This window comes from Porites lutea, chromosome 13 (genome assembly GCF_958299795.1).
Source record: "Porites lutea chromosome 13, jaPorLute2.1, whole genome shotgun sequence".
NCBI classification, from domain to species: domain Eukaryota; kingdom Metazoa; phylum Cnidaria; class Anthozoa; order Scleractinia; family Poritidae; genus Porites; species Porites lutea.
Genome location: NC_133213.1, coordinates 12,283,928 through 12,307,802, shown reverse-complemented (window position 1 = coordinate 12,307,802; position 23,875 = coordinate 12,283,928). Strand labels below are relative to the sequence as shown.

Below are 23,875 nucleotides of genomic sequence, written 5' to 3'. Positions count from 1 at the left end.
ACTTAAACGTAGTTTCCTGCTACTTCTAACCAAGCCTTAACGATGAAGGGGCGGCGTCTAAGGCAAACATGGAGCCCGCTTTGGCAAACTTTGATGAAAGTTTTGAAGATGGAGATGATTTCGATGATTCAAAGCTTCCATCTTCTGGCTATGAATATCTCAGGAGAGTTCAGTAAGTATAGACCTTTCAACATAAAATCTAAGGCCGCCGCCGATAAGCTGCCGGCCGCTCTGCTGAGCGAGAGAAGAACTTAGAACCCACAAACAAGCCTTATAAGCTTATGAATATGTTTTAATAGAATTATTTTTTTTATAAGCTTAACTTATATTCTTAATAGTTTTATTTTGTCTGTATTTAATTTAGGACTTCACTGTTTTTATTCATTTATTTATCAATTTAATTTAATTCATTTAGTCTTAGCTCATTTAATTTAATTATCTTTATTCAACTACAGATGTAGTTTAGCTCAGTTTATTTGTGTAACAGTAAATAGCTTGGTCTGATGCTCGGTGTAAGCTAGAAGCTTTGAAACTGATGACTGATGTAAGACAAAGGAAACAAATAGGTCAACACCATAGAACCTACCAAACCAAAATAAGTGCGAAACAAAGAAAAAGTTCACAGGTTCATATGCTGAGGTAAACCCGCTTGCTTAGTAGGAGATCCACATCAGCTTTAGCTACCTTTGTAACCCAGCAAACTATGTATGTATGCATGCATGTAGACCGCAGGTTGAAAGTTGGCTGGACAGAAAGACAAGTCAACCTGTGTTGAAGCAAGTGCATGTGCTTGCCACTTAGATTGGGAAAATGTTTCAACTGTGCATGTTTGCCAATTTTATTTGGAAGAATTTCCCTGTAACTGTATTGTAATTATGAAATCTCTGTTGGAAGGGAGATGTTTGTAAACATGTGAAATCAATGCCATTAAAATTAATGTGTCTGGCATGTTTTTCATCTTAAGCAGAGTTTTGTTAATTAGTGAATGGTAAAAGTTGGTGAAATTCCTGTCACACCCCCCTGGACTCTAGCGGCAGTGATGTTAGGACATGAGTCCCTCTATTTTCTTTGCTTCCTCCTAAACCATCCTCTGCCCCCAAAGTAGTTTTGACACTCATCCAAGATGGCCACCTGTAATGTACAGTCATGTAAAGCGCTCAATCTCAACAATCTTATGGAAAATAGGGGACTGTGAACAGTCTGAGTTCAAATTCAAACACAATGGACCGAGAACAAAACATTATTATTCCTGGAATAACAATAACATTAAATAATATTCTAACTTTAGAAGAATTTGAGTTTTTAACACAAAACTTTACCATAATCGACTAGGAGAAACATAATTGAACAAATTTACCTTTGGAATGCCATGACTGCACTGTAGCTGTCTTTCCTGTGAAATGTCCCTTAGACTAGTGGCAAGGAGCAAGGAGAGACAGCTGTATTTGCAGGCTATTTAAAAAGTTGCACTGCATGTATTAAAAGCAATCCGTCTCCAATTACACATGATATTATCTGCAAATTTTACTTGCATGTTAGTGTTTGGGGACATTTTTATATCATTATTATTTAGCTTTGTCTGTTACTGTCTATTTGAGTTATACATTAAAAAGGAGTGTGAGTGTCTTTTGGTCAAGATGTTGTACTTACTATCTAAGGGTTTGGTCGACTTTCTAGAGCCAAATGCAAGTCCAAGTCAACCATGAGCCACAAAAAGCCAAGCAGGATCGAGCCAACCTCAAGTCAAGCCCTAATGTTAATTTTTTTCCTCTTTTGGGTGGCTTGTGGTTGACTTTGGTTTGCGTTTGGCTCGTAAAATGACCCAACGCACTGTCAACTAATATTTAATCATTTATATTTTGCCAGTTTTGAAGCCATGCAGTGTCCTGATGTTGTTGTAGCTAATCTTGACACACACAGTTTTCTAGGCAAGCAGACTGTTCATGTTAGTGAGGTAGTATAGTACTGTTTTTACCATAGTCTTTAGAACTTCTATTATAAATAGCTCATACATGTAGTAGACTCTGCTGAGGAGAAATCTTTTGAGAAACAACCACAGGCTTCCAACAGTGCTAGGACTTGGAACATCTTGATTCTGCTACTCAGCTCTACAGTGTGCTGTAAGAAAAGGGGTGCTAGTCCCAGGGGGTACTCTCTTGTAAAAGCCATATAGGTATGTGCCTCCCTGTTTTGGTCTGAGAACAGTATAGCATTTGTCCATATAAATTTTTGGTCTGGAATTGGGTATGTTTTTCGAAGGAACTGCAAGAATTATGTATACAAATATTTGTCATTTCAATTTCTTATGTTGAATAAGAAAGAAAGAGTAATATGCGAATTCAACTGCAACTCTACAACAACTACAACTGATTATTGCAAATTTTACAGCAAGCAATATCCAATGGCCGCAGTTAGCAGATTAGCTAGTCAAGGCGAGCAGTGGTTTATACACTATGTTATATATATGCAAATAGCTCTCAACAGAGACTAGAGAAAAAGAGTAAAAAATGTTAAATAAATTAATAATAAAAAATTCAATTCAATTAAGTTTACAATCATAAATCAAAATAGATTTTGAGAAATTGTTCAGTTGGCATCATAATCTTAAAGTAATGGTGACATAGTTCCTGCCTATGTGAACACGTATGTTGCGTTTCATGCGTTTTATGACCTCCTCCAGGTCTGAAAACAGCCGGTATGGATTTTAGATGCCAGGTCTGAAAATGAGTTTGAAAAATGATGTTTTTTGGTCTGAGATAGTGTCTGGATTTGGAGAATTGGGTGGCACCTGTCCCCCACTAAAACGGAAAAGAGCTGAAAGTTTATGTTAACCACAATTTGGTAACCATCATCTGGGCTTGAAATAATTTCCAATTCCTGGCTGGTGTCAGTCAATTATGCAAGTTTTCTGGTACGCCTAGTTTTGCTTGCACACAACCCATTTTTGGCTAGATGTACATGTAATCCAATCAGGGCTTCTGATAATTCGCGCGGTCGCGGACCCGCGAAATTCAGGTATTTCCGCGAAATCCCGCGAAATTCCCCAAAAAACGCGAAATACCGCGAAATCCGCCAGAAATATTTCCAAATACACGTCGGCAAAACATATTTAATACTTATCTTGGCTATTAGACCGGCTTTATTCACCCCAAACGTCCAAATTTAGCTTGAAGCTTCTTCACTGCAACGAGTAAACAACGTCCCAAAACTACCAGGCGTTTTTAGATGAACGTTGCGAAAAACTGGGCACTAACTATAATGTTTATAGCTTTAACATTCGCTCATTTCTCGAGCGAACTGTTGTTGAAAGAGCAAATGATTATCCCTGTTAAAAAAAAGGTTCACCAACGCTGGTCATATCGACGCCAAATTGATCGATTTTAGCGAAATTTGCCATAAAAAACCCAGCGAAATCGGCTGTTTTTTACTGATTGTTCCTTGGCGAAGTTTCCCCCCGAAATTTCCCGTGAAATCGGCCGATTTTCCTAAGAATTTGCCCCTGAAATTCCTTCGAAAATTGACTTTTTTCCGCTAAAATCCCGCGAAATGGGCCGATTTTTCTGCGAATTTTGACTTTTCTCCCGCGAAAATCGCCTGAAATCGACCGATTGTTCAGCGAATTTTGACTTTTTTCCCGCGAAAATCCCGCGAAATCGGCCGATTTTTCCGCGAATTTACCCCTGAAAATCCCGCGAAATTTTGCTTTTTTTTCCGCGAAATATCAGAAGCCCTGTCCAATGATTACATTCATTGTACTCGATTAAGCACCTAAGATGGCATGAAGACTCACAAAACCAGAGCCTACTTTAACTGTAAGCTCTTTTTAACATTAATTACAATCATGGCAAAAATTTCAATGCACTGTACTTATTCATTCAACCTCTTTGATGTTATATGACCCTCTTTCCCCCACTTTGGATCAGTAGCATCCAAATGCTCTAAATGTATTATATTTCTGAATAATTTGTTTTTTCCATAGAGGTCTGGTTGGTCACCAGCTCCTGCTGGATTTGCTCCCTCAATTGATTGGCAGATGCAGCAAACAGCAGACTTTGCAGATATCAGACAGGTACCACATATTACATGTAATAAACTAAAAAGAAGGTGATGTCTATTCAGTACTGTAACTTCAGTTTTCTGGACCTGGAAAAATTAAGAGGTTTCTTTATCAGTATTATTACATGTATTAATTATTATTTTTCTTTTAATTGCATTTTCTTATTCATCTGTTTGTTTTCTCGCATAATAATTATAAATAAATGGTTGTTATTTCAAAACACCGCCTAACTATTTGCAATTTTTACACTGTGGAACTAGGTTTCTTTTCATTTATATTATTACTAGAAGCTGGCTCATCATCGTGCAAAATGGATTAAAGTGAATTCCACTACTCTTGTCTTGGTAAGCTAAAAAACAAGCATGTTTCCAAGTAGTCAGATCCTGAGTGTAATAAATTCTGTCTGCCATGGCCAGTGCAGTTTACCACTAGGAAGGTTAATTACAATTAAATAGTGAAAAGAGACAATTAGAAAATTGAAGGGTTTTTCAAACTCTGTTTTATTTTATGAAAATCATTGCCTTATCATTGCTTTCAGTACTCAGAACAGAGATATATAGCCTTTTCTGAAATTGGGGCTTACATGTACGCGAATATCTTTTGCATTATATTATCTGGTTTTAAGATTTGCCCTTGCAAAAATAGCCTGCATGCAAAATGTGGGCTCTTTTTTTTTTTTTAACTTTTCATTTCCAGCAAAATCCCAACGTGGGCCCTCTTGCACAGATCTTTTTAATTTTGGGGGGAACGTATGCGATATTATTGTTATATATCAATTTATCTATGGAATTACTTCTGCTGCATTAGCATCAATATAGAGTTATGGCTTTTAGGTTATTTCACATAATTGTCCATGTACCATGTAACTTGCTGACACTGACTCAACTCAGCTAACAGGGTATTGTTTCTGAAAATAGGTTGAATTATGATTAGCTAACAAGAAGTAGTAATGATATTTAATTAAATTTGTAGTACATAAAAATCAGTACTTCAGCTGGTATCTGCATGAGATAATAACTAATAATAATGGCCATGTACAATATAACTTGCTGACACTACTCAACTAACAAGGTATTCTTTCCAAAGATAGTGTGAATCATGATTAGCTAAAAAGAAGCAGATATCTAACTAAATTTGTAGTACATAAAAATCCGTGCTTCAGCTGGTATCTGCATGAGACCTTTTCATTTCTAATTCAATAATCTATTTGCCAGCCGAAGAAGAATGATTCATTGGGGTGGTGTCAATTTTGCCTTGGAGATAAAGTTGCATCAAAAATCTCAGATAGCAGGTATTAATGAATTCTACTTTTTATACACAAATAGACTGTTAGACTGTGAGGATATGTCCTGCATATTGCTGGGATAATTAAATGGAGTAAAATCAATATTAGAAACAAGAAAATGGAAATTATTTTTTTAAAGTAATGATCCGGGTAAGGTGGATAGCAATTTCTTTTGTTATGCGGCAACGGTGCTTTCCCCACATAGGAATGTTCTCATTTTTACACAGAGAATGCATAAACCTACATGAAGGCCATTTACAGAATAAAGTGCATTTACACTCCACTTTGAAAGCGTGTTTTTTTGTGTTAAAAGATTTTGACCAATCACGAGTTGAAAACAATAGCCAAGAAAGGTTTACAGTTTTACATGTTCCCCACATAGGATTTCTTTCTTATTCAAACTAAGACCAGATTTTGTTGTATGGAAGATGGTTGGAAAGTAAGGATGAATATATGTACCGCTTTATAAAGTTTTGTTAACTTTTGCTCTTTAAGCCAATCAGAAGTAAGTACAGTTAATAGAAAAGTTAGCACCTTTTTTGCATTCCAACATGTTCGTTGCCGTTGTTGCTATCGTTCTTATCTGGAACGTTTCTTAATGGTCAAAATGTAGACTTCTACAGTGTACTTGCAGTGGAAATTGAACCTATGGCTGTTTGGATGGAGATCTGTTAGCTACAATGGTCTTTAATGTACTTTATTGTTCATCCAAAATATTTATCCGGTTCAGATTCCCTCTGCTAATTGGTTCAGGTATTGAACGGAAGAAAGAAAATGGGAGGTACAAGTAGGCACCAACTTTTTTCCTGGTTCCTCTCCTACTCAACCCCCGCAGGTCCCCCTGGAGCAAGAGAGATCGTGGAAACGAGGTTGGCGGGGCACGTGAAAACATGAGTTAACTCTTGAGGAACCTTATTTCTCCCCCATCGCTTCCCTTTCAGTAGCCACAGATGCACTGTGGGGATCCCAGCGGTACCAACAGTAGACCTCCTTTGGCTTTCAAGCTTTGCGATCCTGGGTCAAAGTGCAATTTAATTTTATGCTAGAGATGGGAATTTTCTGGGTTGATTAATTTTGCAGTATTCTCGTGGAATTGAGTTTTACGTCCATCATGTGTTGGTGTGCTGTGAATCAGTGAGCTGGTTGATTTTGGCAATAAGGTTTTCTTGAGCGTACCGTATTCAGCGACCCGGGAATCTGAGCTGGCAGGCTTTAAAGGAGCAGTGTCACAAAGTTTATTAGAATTCAAACAGAAGAAACTGCCAACAAATTGAGTGAAACAGAAAAATAACCTCTCAAAATGTTAAAAGAAGGAATGAATAACGCAGCATATACAAAAGGAGGCACGGATGGATAGACTTGATTGAAAAGGATTGCAATTGTGGTTTTCGAAAAGTTTTTTTCTTGCCCAACAATTTTTCAAAGTTAATTTATGTTGTGAAGCTCTGAAAGGTTTCAGCCCAGGAGTTATTTCATATTAAGGAGGTTGAACATGGTCGTCCGGGTGAACATAGCCCTGAACAGAACTGTTGTTGACCGTGTCTGACGTTTCGACAACCTGTGCGCGGTAGTCATCTTCAGAGTCAAAGTGAGTTGTATCACGTCAATTGATGGTATTGAATTTGGCTATTAACAGCGTACAAGACGAGACTGACTACCTAAACAACGTTTTTTGACACAACAACTCACTCTGACTCTGAAGATGACTACCGCACAGCTTGTCGAAACGTCAGTCACTGCCAACAACAACAGTCCTATTCAGTACTACGCTCAACTGGTTGATCATGCTCAACGTACTTATTAATTTATCTTGTTTGACATGAAGCTGTGCTTTTGTCATTCATTATTTCCATAAAAATTATAGCAAACAAGGATGCACAACAAGCATTATTAACAGAATGAACTCCGTGACGACCTTGCAGACACAGCCCATTTAACTGAACACCTGATGTCAGAGCTGGCTTCATTGACAAACTCAAGTCACTTTTGTGTAATTTTATACTTGTATGTGCATATAAAAGTAGAAAAGCTTAATTCTTATAGCATTTTGATGCAAAACATTATAATGATGTTTATCAAAACAGACAAAAGAATGGCAAAAGTACTCAGAAAGAAACAAGTTCATGTGAAAATGTTTCCCTACCAAGCTCAAGTCAGGTAACTAACTAATCATACTAAATATAAATGAGATGTGGGCAGTTTTAACGGAACTGGTTTCACAGTTGCTTATTGTTAACTATTTTACTCGAAAGTCATCAGGCTCAAGTCTTTTACTCATTTTTTTTAAAAAACTGATATTCAGTATTTTGTGCGCCCACCCAAATGAATCTTTTTCAGCAGGAATATCACAAAGCCACGTTGTAACTATCTCTGAATTTTTTTCTGATATTTTAGTCTAACAATGAATTATTATTTTTCTTCTGCAGGAATTGGAAGGAACCCCACCCTTACTAAGTGTACTTCAGGGCATTAACCAGGTATTTTAGAAATAATTGCACATATGTTGAAATAAATAACTTTTTTCACAATACGCAAAAGATCATTCCTGCGCAATTACTGTGAAAATTTCTTCCCTCCCCGTTATATTGATCAGACAACTGGTCACGGTTATTCAAAACTTGGGTAGCGCTATCCACTGGAGAAATCACTGTCCAGCGGTTAAGTATTAGGAAAGCCAATTGCGCTATTCATTGGATAAAGATTTATCCTGTGGATAGCGTTATACGTCTTTTGAACTTCTGGGACCAGAAGGTAAAGTTCTAGTTGGATATTAGCATGGATCAGAATACTTAATCACACCTGTCAGTCCACTAGAGAAATTACTAATGCGACATATTTGCTGGCGAGCCTTTGCGAGCCAGCACACTTTTCGCTTCCTTTTGTAGATACCGAGGCACAGATTACGTGCAACAAAAGAAACAGTATAACCAAACATTAAAGCCGCCAGGAGAACTCTATTGTTTGGTTCCTTTGTGTCTTTGTAATGAAGGCACTTGCAGAAAGACCCCACTATTTTCTACTATAGCGGGAAAAAGCCAAAATTTGCAGATGTAAGATCAGAAGCATGCGCAGTCGATTGGTTTTTATATTATGCGGGGTATTCACTCCTAATGAATCTCGAGAAAGACGAGAGATTTAAATATGTGTTTGGCTGATATGTTTGTGATTCGCGAATAATGAAAGTGCGAAGATATCGATAAAGTCCTCCTTTATGGACATAGTTTTTTCTCTTTGCATTCAGCAGAATAAAGTGCTAGGCCAAAATACTTCTATTTCGGAGTTAACTACCGACTCTAGGGTGGGAAGGTGTTAGGGTGGGAATGGAGGAAGAAGGTAAATGCTGCACCCCCCCCCCCCCCCCCGGCATCGGCCCCTGTAAACCCTACAGTAGTTTTCATTTTCTGCGTAGTGGAGTAGTGTCACTTGCAAACCTAAAAGCAATTGTTTGATTTACAGTCGGAAACCACGGGCATGTAAAAAGCCTTTGGAAAGCCCCGGGTTGGGCCGATGCCCGAGCCCCGGATCGTGCACGCGCTCTACCACCGTACCGACAAGAAGCGCGAATGCTCTTTAGTTTTCTTAAATTACTTTAAACAAAAAATATTCATTTCTGTATTCTTGGATTTACTTCACTTTGCAGGCAACTTTGTTGCAAGTTTTGGAATATCATGTAGCTTGGTTGGAAGAAATTGGCTTTTCTCATCACCAGGTAAAATGAATCAAAATTGGATCTCCCATCCCATGTTTCGTGCCCATTACCTCTATAGAAGCGAACCCACTATTGCTTAGATTTCGAGTTGTACTCACTGTAAGAAATCCAAAACTCGCAAAGGGCTTCAAAATTACTACAGAAGCGAACAGACAGTAAAAGACGCAAAGATGAGTCGTTATCTTTTATCAAGCGAAATTTAGAATGTATTTTTTTTTTATTCTCATAGATTTTTTTGTAAAATCCAAATTCCAACAAGCTTGAGCTGTCTGTGGTTTATTGTAGCCAGAGCTATCTAAAGGACGGCCGATAGAGATCTGGGGACGGAACATTAACTAACGAAATGGAGTTTAAAATCTGGCTTAGGACACTTTGTTTTAGTCTAGTTGTTGTTCCCGCAGGGGCGCTGGTTTTACGCTCTTCTTGTTTGCTTGGAAAAACCTCTTCTCCCAGAAACCACATCTTTACTGCGCACACTCGCCAGGCTCTGTGCAACATTGAGAGCATCACTGGTAAGTCCGTGCCTTTTGATCTTACTGGTAATCCTGTGCGTTCGAGTCTAACTCTTAACCTCGATTATAGCCGGTGTAGTGGGCCCTTGAGAATTATGGGACGAATATAGGAGAGGAAGGCGCGAGTGAATTGACCCTGTGAATTGAAAGTGTCTTATCACTGTGTAGGAAACGGGTAAGGTAATTTGTAACACATACTTGAGGTAATCCTGTTTGATGATCTGATTAAAGAAGCATATACAGCCAGAACTTTTTTTAAAATTTAGTTTATGAATTTCTTGACTACTTTGTAACATTAGAGCCTCATTTCAATCAACAGTGTAATATTGAGCGAGTGAATCAAAGGCTCCGAAACTGCGACTAATAGAAAGTGTGGCGCCTTAAAAAAAAAAAATCGAAATTATGGAATTTTTCGGGGTATTATGAAAGAACAACATCTAAAAGGCCTGCTTGCCAAAAATTAGCATTCCAGGGCAAATTGTCTTTGAGATATAAACCCAGTTACACTCTGATGACTCCATACAAATCCTTCTAAATTTTACTCAGTTCATAACATTAGGATCCGACGTGACCGTCCGTCCACCCCCTACTTTTAAGCCCATGTCAAATGTCACATTTCAAGCACCCACGTGCTTTGGCGGTAAATCGCATTGCCACTCGGACTTCCAGAGAGAAAAAAAATTAACAGCAAAGCCGAATCTTTAGTCTACATTTTCGTGGATAACAGAGAAAGAGCTAGAACGGGAGATACAAAACAAAGGAGACGAATTTCACTGGAACAACAACATGAAAATTATATAGCGGCGGGGAGAAGATGAGAAATGCTAGCGACCAGCGAGGTGAAAATGAGCGGCAATGGAAAAAAAAGCAAGTGAGCACATGCGACATTGTCTTTATTAAAGGGTGTAACTCAGAGGAAGTTTCATGCTGTAGTCGTGCAAAACAACGGCAAAGAAATTAAAAAACTGTTCTGGACGTGCGAAGTTTTTTTGCCGTTCTCGTCGCTCTGAAGTGCGGAGAGTTCTCGATCGATAGGATGAACATGTCAAAAACCCAAGATTGTGGGCGTAAATTGTCGGCCATTATATTTTTGGGTAATCAAATGATATACTCGTGAAATTAGGGAATAAATTCACTTGCTTTTTTGTCTAAATACTTATAATTTAGGCTCGGTTCATTATTAGAATTTTGACCAAACGCTCGTGAAATTATTCCCTAATTTCACTCGTTACCATTTGCTTACACATTCTTATTGCTCATTTGCGTTAAAAGTCCGCATTACCAGATGGGTTGTTATGTTTTTACGCTGTTAATTCCAGTAATGCCTTTAATTGACTAGACGTTTATAGTCTAAAATAGAGTCAACGTACTTTTGTTACAAAATCCCTTTAATTAGTTAATCACGTCATTGACTTATTTTCAATTTAATTTATCACGTTAATTGGTTTTTGAATCCTTGTCCTATTTTTTTCAAAAAATCTGTTTAATTATCGAATCATTCCACTCAATGCTGTAACTTATATAATTGGCTTCTAATAATACCCCCTATTTGTTAATGATTTCAATGCCTTTATGCTGTAGTTATCCCTTTAATTGTTCAGTGACTCGGTTTCAGTTATTTGCGGTTGATTTGTTTATGCAATGTCCTATTGTTTAAGTTATACCATTGATTAGAAAATGCTATGAATGCCCGGTTGCCATAGTTACTGCTGTTACATACCTTTCTTTAATGAGTAATTGACGTCACTAAATCATTTTCACTTCAATACGCTCTTCTCACGTATGGTAATATGCCCGTCTAACCTCGTTTTTGAGTAAAACGTCCTTTGAAATGCTAATCAGACGAGGTTTTCGTATTTGAATTTCAAAAGAATTTTTACCCGTAAACGAGGTTAGACGGGCATATTACCATAAGTGAGAAGAGCGTATGCCGTTAGTTGGTTGGGGAATATCTTATTGCGAAAAAGGGACCAACCACGAATCTGCACAGGGAGCCCTGTTTGTAAAATCCCTTGCTTGAATTATTTGTGCAGTTGATTCACTTACCCATTCATTTGTTTGTAGCCATATTTGGGATGCCACATATATGACTGTCCCTGAAATAAAGATAAATAAGCAAGTTTAATGAGCAACACCCCGCACAAGCGCCGCCCTTACTTTTTTGAAAGCGGGAAAAAATCTTGTAAACCACATTGCTGGGTTTTGTTTTCCTCCGTTTCGTTCGTGTATTTCTTACACGATATTCCTGCGATTAACCATGCCCATACCAAAAGGAATATCTAACTCAATCTATCCTCTTCACCCCCGCGAGAAATCTAAGAACTACAGGAAGTATCGCCAAAAGCTTTTTGCGCAAACAGGTAATACTGGATAGTTCGGGTGGACAGTGTAAGCAATGATTGGTTATTGGTTGCCTTGGAGACCATCGACCAGCGAACGATACCCATTCTTCCTGCAGTATTTGGAGTGGCCAATCATTCGTGTGCTAATGGGACGAAAGGCTGCACGTTCCTCGGCCTGCACGCGTTGCCCAAAACAGTGTTATATAACATAACTGGGACTTTTAGAAGATTAATATAACTCCTTTGCTTGTTATTGGTCAGGCGGTGGAATCAAAGATTTTAACGGGATTTTTTAAAACAAGTGAAGTCAGTTTTATATCAATACCAAGTAAGGTGCTCCCTGAACATGAGTCTAGAAATCAATCTTGAGGATTTCCCAAACTTGCTTTCCGTTTTCGAGGAAATTGAACGGAGAGAATTGCGGAGATCATTTCCCAGTGTTGATCCTGAACTGGAAAACCTCCTCAATCGAGAAAGGAAACCAAGAGCCTTTACAACGTTGGAAGGAAAGCCAGAAGAGCGTAACACTGATCCCGAGTTGTCTAAACAAGATGGAAGGCAAAGAACCTCTTCAGCAAAAAAAATACCCACGGCATTAGGTGGCAAAGCAGGGAAATTGCACAAGTCAAACAGAGCAACAGAAACTTCAGGGAAACACAAACGCCTCAGCCGACGCGCCAGTGAACCAGTCCGTCACACGTTGGACGTATCACAATCGCGTTTTCGAATTCACAGCGAGCCGCCGTATCTTCCTGTTGATCGTGACACGCTGTTAACAGATAGGCGATTTACTGACGCTGCCAGGAACTTAAGTGACGAAGAACTGGCTGAGTTGTACGAAGATATTTTAAAGCCTTTGGATTTCTATGCCATGTTGCATGAAAGGAGAAAGCAGTCATAAGGAAAGGAATAAGGTATTATTATAGAAACTGTACAGAACAGTAAGCGTAATCGTGGAAAGGAAATGAAAAGTGACCTCAAGTATAAATAATAAGTGGCCACTTGTTGTCTTTTCAAATTTAAAAAAGCCTTCTTTTTACCTGGTGATTAGGTCATTGCATAATGTTGTCATTTGGCGACAACTACCTTAGAGATGTTTTACTGCTATTTCAACCTTCCTGGGCCTTGATAAATTTCTCTGGTAGTTTTCATTATGAAGTCACGGTCGCCATATTGGTGTACAAAGCAATGAAATAGCGGCCATACACGTATACAGAAAAAATCCTCAGGGGACTGAATTTTTTCTCATGTTAAAATTTTTTTTTGTTCCAAGAAATTTGAATAGCTGCTGACTGCCCGTGACGTCATGGCGGCCATGTTGGTGGTCCTCTGGGAACAAGACGCCATGAATTTTCATGTAAATTCTTTGAAACAATTTTTGTAGTATTGAACACGAACATGGCCGCCATGTCAAGTGGCTGTAAACCAAGAATAGTCAATGACGTCATTACGAAAAGGTACTTTGGAGCGTTGGCGCAATTTCTCGTGTTATTGTAGGAGTCTAAATCTCGGTACTTATTCCAGGTTAGCAAACATTGAAAAGGTATTGAACATCTTGAGACATGTAAGGATTACAAATATTACGATAAATAACCATGTGTTAAGCTTACATGGAGTAAAAACTAATTCCGGTCCTCCGATCTCTCGTAAACTAAGGCAAATGAGGTATTGTTATGGTTTAAATTACAGCTCTTCGCAGAACTGAATAATAGCAGTGAGACTTGAACGCAAAATGAGAACTTGAATTTGTGGCTTTCTTTTAAACCTTGTTTTCCTGAATATTATCACCTCTCTCTCGACCAATCATAAATAACGCTTTTACACCCAATCGATACCAGAGTTTGCTATTAACTATTCTCCTTACCTACCCGGAATTAGGAATTTCCAGGATGGCTCGGGGTGAGCCCCTTTGTTTTTAGATAGTTATGTTTCGCCGCAAATTGTAAATAAAGTGTGTTACTGTTCGTTGAAAGAGATGTCCGGTCATAATTGTTAAAGAAGAAGAAATACTGAATAAAGTGCTTAATCGCTTTAAAGATGTTTGCATTTCTGGGTGGAAGTGTCGCGATAAAAATACGTAATCATTATCAAGAATTTCGCTCTTGGCAGTTATCCAGGTTGCTGTTAGCTTTTTCCATAAAAAATAATAATAACCAAAAAAAAAAGCAAACAAACAAACAACAAGGCCAGCAACTGCTAAAACTCGAGAACTTTCCGTCAGCCATCTTGCGACGTGAACAACCTGCTTAACCAATCAAGAGCGGGTAAAAAAAGTCAAGGAGTTTGGTCATATCGATTACAAAAATTAAGAAAGACAATGTTCTCCTCGTTTGCCAATCAGCTCTGAGTAACATTACCGGCTTTTGTTATTAAGTTTGTAAACGTATACAAACTTACGCGTTTACTAGTTAACGATATGAACGGTCAGTTATCATCATTAACGTTTGCTTGTGAACAGCCGGAAACGCAATGTACGTCGTAAAAATAAAACAGGTTACATTTGGCTTGTCTTATCATATTGGTTGCTCTGTCGTCTGGGCGTATGTGCGATCACGTGGTAATCAGAAGTTCACACCAGATTTTCTTACCCATAGTGCCCCGGACGCGAGGCTTCTGTTAATGACAGTTATTAATTATTGAACAAATTTGAGCAAATAGTGTGATTTGTCAATGGTGAGTATATCAATTCTTTTGGAGATACCGAAGGCAGGGGCAAATGATTGATCTGAGCGACAGTGAAAAATCACGGTCTCGAAGGAGGGTTGATTCCTGCCAGGAACCGGGACTACCTTTTCCACAGTTCTCTGTTTTTTCCAAAAATTTTCACTGGACCGACCCATGTTCCATATAAGTTGCAAGTGAACTTTCTGGAAACGTTTTGAAAATGGTAAAAAACCGTGAGATGATCAATATTACTCAAAGATAGGCTATTTGTGCAGCAAAACAATCCAGTCATTTTCTTCTGCATATGTTATAGACAGTTATCTCCAGGTGACGCAATGATATCTAGACCAATCAAGAATTTGGAAAAAAAACAAATTGAATGATAATGGAGAATATTAGATGCTAATCCCCCTTTGAGGGTGTGGTTTTCGGTAACTGTTAACTGAACGGTATGCAAATGTAATTCACTTGCCCAGTAATTGACATTGAGTTAAAGCGTACGGTTTGAGAAAAGCGATAATTTAATTAAGTTAATTTGCAAAATATGAGTCTGGTTCTTGATATCAAGAATTTCCCAAATTTATCATCTGTTCTCGCGGAGATTGAAAAGAAAGGACGTCGACCTGAAAATTTCACGGCAGTAAATTCAGAATTTGAACAACTACATCAACATGAAAGGAAACCGGCATCTTTTACAGCGATGGACGGAAACTCAAGAGCATTCATCACCACAGATTCTCAGTTGGCAAATTTTGACGAAGAAGTACGAAAACCAAGATCCTCTACAGTTACAGGCGATATGAGAACCTTCATCGAGATTGATCCCGAGGATGTAAATTTATACAGTGTAGAGAGAAAACCAAGGTCCTCTTCAATGATGGAGCGAGGCGCCGTAGTGGATGCCAAAGCAAGCGGTAGAGGAGGGCAACATAACCCGTTTAGATTGGGGCGACGCGGTAGTGATCCAACTGGGCAGACGTTGAAGACAGCCGGTTCGCGAGTACGAATTCACAGTGCGCCACCGTGTCTGTCTGTTGATCGTGAAACGTTGTTAGCAGATAGGCGATTCACGGACGCTGCCAAGAACCTGAGCGATGAACAACTGGCGTTATTGTACGAAGATATTGTAAAGCCTTTGGATTTCTATGCCATGTTGCATGAAAGGAGAAAGCAGTTTTGAGATAAGGTATCGCCTTGAAGTTTCGGGGACACTTGATTTAAAGAGATTGACGGCAACGGTGTTTAATTTTGCTCTCTCGAGAGGATTGAACTCTGCTTTTTTTGTAAATTTCATAAATGTATTTAGTTTTTGCCTTTTTGTAATATGGTGTTCAGTTCAAAGGTTTTTTAGAAGAACATCACTTGTACCATGTTGTACCGAGTGGGGATCTAAAGAAAGCGTTAGTGGCACTAATTTCGTAATATAATCTTGGTTAGGTTATATGCTTCTGTTCAGGTTTAACCTTTATTTCATACGTACGTTAATCTTTTAGGAAGTTTTCTTCTTGTTTAATTTGTTTCTTAAAGAAACGAGTGCAACTCTTATCTGAAACGCCGAGCCATTTATTGTATTTTGTCGACTAAAAAGGTCAGTTTTCGCAGAAAAACCTCATATAGATGAGAATATATATAATATATATAGTGAGGGAACCAGTAATTCACCAAGCTCTTCCATGCATTGTGTCCATTGTGCTTTGCCGATGATACTTATTACTATTATTGGTGACGAACTGAAATTAAGCGTAGAGTCAAGGCTGAAGTGGGGAATACTACTAAGATATCTGCAGGAGGGCGTGTTCCCTGGTACTCGCCTTGGTAACAACACCTCATTTTATTGAGATCACCCGAGAAAAATGGGTTAGTCAGGGTGGGGGATGTCTTTTGTACGTCTGTATAAGCTGTAAATCTAGTCCACTCAAATCCATCTAATTGTGCAAACACATAAGCGCATTGAGTTTGTAGCTTGCTATTCCCTTGTTTACATGTGTATTTAAGTATAATTACTTAGTGGGCAGATTGTATTTTTTCTGTTTTGTTTTTAAATTTATCTTTATTGACTGCATTGTAGTGAGTTTGAAACAAAGAATGAGATGTAAATATAGTGGTCTGTATCCTATTCCTTGGCCTATCTTGTTAATGTCATCTAAATGGATATTGAATGAGTACGTAGTGTTTTATCCACAATAGCAATAAATTAAATTTGGATTATATGGAAGCAAGCGGATATAAAAGAGGATTAAGCCGCATTCGAAAAAAAATAAATGAATAAATAAAATAAGACCACGAATGTCAAGCACAGGTAATAGACTAAAGATAGGTCTTATTTAACTGCGTTTGGTTACTTTGCTGTAACGGGCCTTCTAGATAATTATTGAACCCACAGCTGTCGATCAGTACCAACGGGGTCCGGTACCACTTATCGTAGTTATACACCTTATTTGTACTGAAACCAGCCATTAGCGCCTCATTTTGAACTGAATCGTCCCCATCAAGAACCCATCAACTTTCCTTGGCGGACTCGCTCTTGATTTTTTGGCACTGCTACGTTTAAATATAGCCTGAATTGAACAGCTGTTACAGTTTAATTTACAATGCACTTTATTGAATTGAACTGAATTGAGTTTCCATGTATTTAGAACAAAACTACTCGAATTGGGGACACTATATTTTACGTCTCCTACTGGAGACGGGACCGCCATTTTACATGGTCATCCGAGCCACGCGAAGGTCTACCCGTTTGCTAGCCTCCCACGAACTCGTGACGAACCCCTAAGAACGTCTGCGCCGGAGGCTACCCGTTTGCAGGGCAAAGGAAGTACCTTCGTTTCTCAGTTGTTTTGAGACCCTGGGTACTTGGTCCGGCGCCAGGAATCGAATCCGCGACCTTCCGCTCTGCAGTCACGCTTTCTACCGACTGAGTTAATCCTGCCGCGGTTTTAACACTATAATTATTGAAATTATGAATATATGAAAACCATATATGTGAACCGCGGAGTGAAGAATTATTTGAAGGAAGATCATCGCAGTTATATACGCAACTTATGCAGTTGCGAAAAGAAATTCCGTACAAGCATGAATTTTTTTTCAGGCTTTCTTTTGGCAACTGCATAAGTTGCGTATATAACTGCATGCGATGATCTTCCTTCATATAACACTATAATTATTGTTATTATCTCAGGAATCTCCTTACCATGATCTGGTTTCCCCGCTTAATTTGCTCATCACGCTAGTTTCCAGGTTGGTGAAACAGATACCCAAGTTATTTTTTCTTACTTTCTAGTCTTACCCGTTTTGTTGTCTAGTATAGTTCTTTGGTTTCTAAGAGACGAACGGAGAGCATATATTATATGTTAGCTTAAATCGCGATGAGCAGACTGATGCGCGTGATGGGAGCAAGGGTGGCGCGGCAGTCAGTGTTGAGAGCACTCGCCCATCACCAGTGGGGCTCGGGCTCAAATCCGTGTGTCAACGCCAGATGTGGGTTGAATTTGTTGTTGTTTGTTCTCTCCTTTGCTTCCAGGCCCCAGTTGATCAAAAGGTGGATAGCGCTATCCACCGGATAAATCTCTTATATATATCCAGTGCATACCGCAATTGGTTTCCCTAACAGTTATCCGTTGGATAGTAATATTTATCCGGTAGATAGCGCTATACAACGTTTGAACAACTGGGGCCAGAGTTTTTTCTCCGGGTACTCCGGTTTTTCCCTCTCCTCAAAAACCAACATTTCTTAATGAATGGTAGACGAAGAACCAATTTGTGGATATGCTTCCTCTAAATTGTTATTTAATTAAGTTAAATAAGTAAATCTAATAACCCTATAAACCTAAAATGCTGCGCCGAGTACACGGAAGGTAATAGGTGATAATGATGTTAGAGCCTTAGTGCTACCCTTAATACGTTACTTTTTTGTAGTACTTGTCATAGGCTACTTTCTTGACAGACTGACAAAACTTGCGGTTTAGAACAATTACAGTACATATAGTTGGAGACTTAAGTACTCAAAGAAAATACACGGCCGAACCTCCTATAAGGGACCACTCAAAATTCGAAGATTTAGTGTTCGGTTACGAGAATCCACCCTTTGGGATGTCTTCCGAAAAGAGATCCGGACACATCTTCCCCATGGAAGCAAGAGAGGATAAAGCTCTACGATACTTTATCCTCTCTTGATGGAAGAGAATTTATAGCATGCAATTTCTAATTTGAGAGATGTGTAATTCCACGCTTTCACTGAAAGTTCTTCGTATACGCTAAGTGGCGTAGTGCATACACTGTACATACAGCGAACAAAGAGATCAACTGATGCGTAAAGTGGTAGCTTACAAGAAGTTAAAAACAATGGAAAATTATAAAAGCGTCAGCTCAAAAAATGATCGCGGTGGCTTATCAGAAGTGGTCGTTTATGAGAGGTTCTAATTATAAGGCTTTGACTCGGAAGTTATGGGAGGTTAACCGTACAGCACAATCAACTCTCGCCTTGCGGGCATCTCCCGGGCGCTGTAACGGACAACAGCTTAATCATACAGACGTTGACTTAAGTCATGTCAAGTGAACTCTTGCTATTACGGACTCTTGCTGTTAAGGATAATAACTCGTGCCCGGAGTAAAGGAAGTTGGCTGCGACCGGTAATAACAAAGTTTTTCTTTTTCTTTTTTCTCAGGTACTTTGGACAAAGTGACTTAGCTGATCCTGGATAATTATTCTATATCTAGAGACAGCCATGTAAGCGGTGAGATAAAGCGACACACAAGCTTCCGTTTGTCTTGCTTTTTTACTTAAATGCGGATTGTACGCATTGCCAACGCCGCGAAGATCTTCAGAAAGTGTATGAGGTGCTAGCAAGAAGGCTTTTCACACGAGGACGCGAAACAGTGAGAGTTTTCAGGTGTAGCTGGTAAATACTAAAGCTTCCAGTCTACTATAAGGACAATGGAAGGGGCGGGATAACAGAGTTATCTGCGAGTCTTTTATGTAGTTGTTGTGGTTCATAAAGTTCGCGCTATCCGGGATAGCATCCCCGCAAACTTTCCTGTTCAAGCTAAGTATCCGAAACTCGTGTTCTCAGAGCCTTTTGGAACTCTCGCTTAGATGACGTGTACTTTTGTTGTCTTTATGTAACCCGTATTAGATCTTCAACGGACGGTAAACTCGGCGGCGTGTTACAAACGAAGATGCCAGCGTAGTGACGGTTATGCTAAAGAAAAATGGTGGTGGTGGGGGGGGGGGGGGGGTGGGGGTAAAGGGCTCTCATTTCTAATAATTTTTACTTCTCACAATTCCGCACGTTCTACGCCGGCAACAGGTCATTTTATGGTCGTGTGCTCAGTTCTCTAGGTCCTCCAGCGTTTGAATCGAATCAAGGCAGGCGTTGTTCACGGCCTTATATATAACATGATTTGCACAATGACTCGTTCCCAGTCTTCTCTCAGGCCCATATTAATAATTGGGACTTTTAAGATTCAACGACGCGAAGGCAAAGAGAACGTCGCTTAAAAAGTGAATTTGCGTTCTTTCAGTCTTTATCGCAGTTGTTCCTACCTACTTACCTTATCAAATGTGGGCGAGCCTGGAGTTGAATTCCAAGGGACCATATCCAAGTTCAGAAAGAGAAATAGCATTTCGTCGTTACTTGTTTACGTACTCCATGAAACGCGAAATTAGTCATTTTTACGTCGCAGTCTTGAAAAAACGGGTAAAGAAATGCACAAACGAGCGTGATGCACGTGCAAAGTTGTTGTTTTGGTTATAAAACCTATTGTTTTTTTGACGTTTTCGTCGCCGTCCGCGTCGTTGGATTTTAAAGTCCCTAATTAACAAGAGAAGCGCGGTCGGCCTCCCATTGATTCTTTCGCCGAGAGGCCGTAATAGTCTCTCGCGGCCGTTCCGTGACCGATTACAAAACACTAAGAGACGACTGGGGACGAGTCAGATTTGCACAGCTACGACGGCAAAAGCAACGAGAACGGGCAAGATAGCAATCTTTGCTTGTTCATCACGCTTTTTTATACGTTTCACTGCCGTCGTTGCGCGACTGCGAAGTAAAACGTCTTTTAAAACTTCACGTTTAATGGGGGACGCGAGGAAAAGACAACGATTTTCTATTTATTTTTCTGAACCTTTAGAATTCAGTTCTAGAAAAATTCGCCAACATTTACAAATTGAACAAGGTGGAATAATTACCATGGAGTTTGAAACAGCTCAAATTCACTTTTTAAGTAAACGAGAGTGATGTTATGAGTAGGAGGGGTTGGCTTTCTAAGTAAAATTGTTAGACTACGAGCAGTCTCTCTTTTTTTCTTGGTCCGTCGAGCAAAACGCCCGAGACACGCAAATGACCACGCGCGTGACTGAAGGCGCTAGACGGGAGAGGCACTCCCCTTAATAAATCTGAAGAAAAAGAGAGACTGCACGCAGTCTAAAAATTGAAATGAAAATTTCACAGCTCAGAAGAAGTTTTATTGACAACTAAGACGTTTAAAGCGAACGTACGTTAAAATAAAAAATAAGAAGTAATGTTAACGTAATAGTGCTGGATAGGATCAGCCAATCGTCAACATTAGTCTGAAAACAGTGAAATAATAGTTATAATAAAAAATGATCAATGGACTAGAAAAAATGATCAATGGATAAAAGAAACAGACTTGACTTTTCGATCATTTGAAAGGTGTAAAATATTGTAGAGGCTTTGTCATTTTTTGGAATAAAAAAATCTGAAACTGCTGTAAAATGAAAGTGTGTTGATGGATAAAAGATATAATCACGTAACGTAACGTTAAACAGTTCTTGAGCACAGACACTTGGGTTGTTTCCAGTGTTGAGACAAGAGATTCTGTCTTATTTTGCAATAATATAACTGTATAACTGTGCATTCTATTCTAATGTGTGGATTTTCCTCCATCACTGCTGGTTTTCCTAAAACTGATCATTCCTCTCAGTAACTTGAGTGAATCTCTCCTGCTTTGCTTTGTGCTGACATTGTCAATGCTGGTCTCGTCATTTTTCTTGACTCCTTTGGAGCGTTCAACTCTGTTCACTTGCTTTTTGCTTTGGCTTTTGTTACGTTCCTTAGAGCTTCCTTCCTTATTTGCGCTCTTGCTATTTCCGGTTGTTTTGGTACTTCCGGTTTTGTTGACTTGTTTTGTACTTTCGTCTTTGTCTTCTTGTTTGACTTTGTTCACTCTCTTGGGACTTTCTTCCTTCTTCGAGTCTTTATCAGCTCCAGCTTTGTTTATTTCTATTTTGCTTCTGTCTTTGCTAAGTTGTTTATTGGTTGATCCTCTTTTTACCCAGCTGACAATTTTCAATTCCCGATGCTCACTTCCGCTTTCTGCCACTTTACTTTCCCCTCTCTCTTTTGCTTGTTTTTTAGAAATGCGGGAACTTCTTCGCGGGTCCCCTTTGCTTTTATTCCCTTCACTTCCTTTCCTTTCATTCTTGCTCGACTCATTTCCGGGGTCGGCAGGCTGGCGATTTACCACCTTTTCCTTCAGGCTCAGAGCTGATCCTTTGTTTCTTGTTCTTTGTCGTAGGCTGCTCTGGTTTTCTGATCGCGGTATTTTCCGAGGGGGATGGGATGGTGAAATATCTTCTGGGGCAGGGAGTGGAGGTAGAGTTAATGAAGTTACATTGTTGGTCTGTGTCATTTCGTCATATTTTAAAGCTGGGCAAGCACATGCTCCTTGGCACCCGTTGCTACAGTATGTTGTTGTTATGTCCGGGTCTGGTTTAGACTTCTCTCTTTCTTTAGGCTCATTATTTATTTCCTGGAGAAGGAACAACAAATATACATATCAGATCTGAATAATTTGCGCAAGTAAGTGAGGCTGTGTGCAATTAAGAGTACAGGTGCACGTGCCAAGAAAATACTGTTTTCCTGAAAATTTTGCGCTTGCTTCGTTCATGTGACGAAAGTGCTAGCCTTCGAAACGTCTTTTTCTCAATCTTTTAACAAATCAACCTATCAATTTTCACCATTTTTTGTTTTACCAGTCAATAGATCCTTTCCTCGGAAAGTTTCTGTTTTCATAAGAAAAACTGTCAGAAACTTTCACAATGAAATGGTCAATTTGACCATGCATGGCGAATTAAGGCAATTCTAGCGCGCGCAGTTACAGCTTAGCAATTTGTCTGCGCGCGCGATTTTCATTTTTTTTTTTTTAACTTCTCTTTAAAGATGAAATCTCTCATTTTCCTCGGAAATTGCCCATTGTCATTAGGAATTAGTTTTCAAAACAAGTTAAGTTGTCTTTTTAGACGTATGACTATCGGTTTAATTGATGACTTTATAAAATAGAGTTTGTGCATATAAGTTTAAACGTCGCGTGTTACAAAGGCTAAGCGTAACCGGTTTTTAGTACTATAGAACATAACGCCGTATTTTATTTTTACCCAGGCAGGTCAATACTAGTAACAAAATATTTGATTAATAAAAGTGACTGTATGTACGACTCACCTCGATCATAGCTCTTTGGCTCGGTGGCTCTACCTGTTGACCAGGCACCAAATTTCGTTTGGATGTAGTAGGCTTTCGCCTCGCTCGTAGGCATAACGACAGGAACAAAATTAACAAACCCCCCACGCACCCTATTGCTACCAACAGCCATAGCTCAATTTCGTCCAGTAAAGCGGACAGGAACATCCTGATGGTCACATTTTTTGTTTAAATCTCATTTCTGCTGCACACTGACGAACAGCGTCATAATGGTGATCGGTTTCACGCGTGCAACTGCACTTTGGAAGCGCGGGGCTTGGTGACAAATTGAGACCTGCTGCAGTGGTGCTCGGAAAACTACTTGAACAGGTAATAAAACGATAATAACTTGAAGAAGGACATGAAAATATATGTTATTGATTGATTTTATACTTAGGTTAGTGTTAATTTGTTTTCCATTAGGTCTTCTGTTTTAGTGATTACAGATCTGGGTAATGACGCGTCATAAGTATGGAATTTCCGCGCTCGTTTCTCAGACGTCATTTCTCGAGGAAACCAGTGGTGGCGTCGCGAAATGTCGGCTGTTTGCTAAATCAGTACGTACGACTTTTGCAGTGCAACGGCTTACCTCAGACTCGGCAAATTGTCTCTGAGATGTTAGCTGGTTATACTCAGAAAACTCCATACAAACCCTTCTAATTTCTTTTTGGGTCCACCCCAAAAGAATTTAGGAGGGGTTTGTATGGAGTTTCCTAAGCATAACTGGGCTACGATCTCAGGGACAATTTGCCCCGAAATGCTCATTTTTGGCAAGTAGGCCTCTTGGACATTTTCTTTCAGAATATCCTGACAAATCCAATAATTTCAGAAA

At 39.2% G+C, this 23,875-nt stretch overlaps 1 protein-coding gene across 3 annotated transcripts; it reads left to right on the top strand.

Moving 5' to 3' along the window:
- Positions 1-14: 14 nt before the first annotated feature.
- Positions 15-19,758, top strand: LOC140922715 (gem-associated protein 2-like). 3 transcript variants are annotated; one of them, XM_073372722.1, is made up of 11 exons: positions 15-172; positions 1,867-1,954; positions 3,980-4,069; positions 4,345-4,401; positions 5,272-5,348; positions 7,427-7,499; positions 7,769-7,819; positions 8,983-9,051; positions 9,453-9,563; positions 17,748-17,806; positions 19,234-19,758. In XM_073372722.1, exons 1-11 carry the CDS (start codon positions 69-71, stop codon positions 19,268-19,270), a joined length of 816 nt encoding a protein of 271 aa, XP_073228823.1. In that variant the 5' UTR covers positions 15-68; the 3' UTR covers positions 19,271-19,758. The 3 variants fall into 3 exon arrangements, with proteins under 3 accessions (XP_073228823.1, XP_073228824.1, XP_073228825.1); XM_073372723.1 differs by lacking the exon at positions 17,748-17,806; XM_073372724.1 differs by lacking the exons at positions 17,748-17,806; positions 19,234-19,758 and adding an exon at positions 16,638-16,656.
- The last annotated feature ends 4,117 nt before the right edge of the window (positions 19,759-23,875 follow it).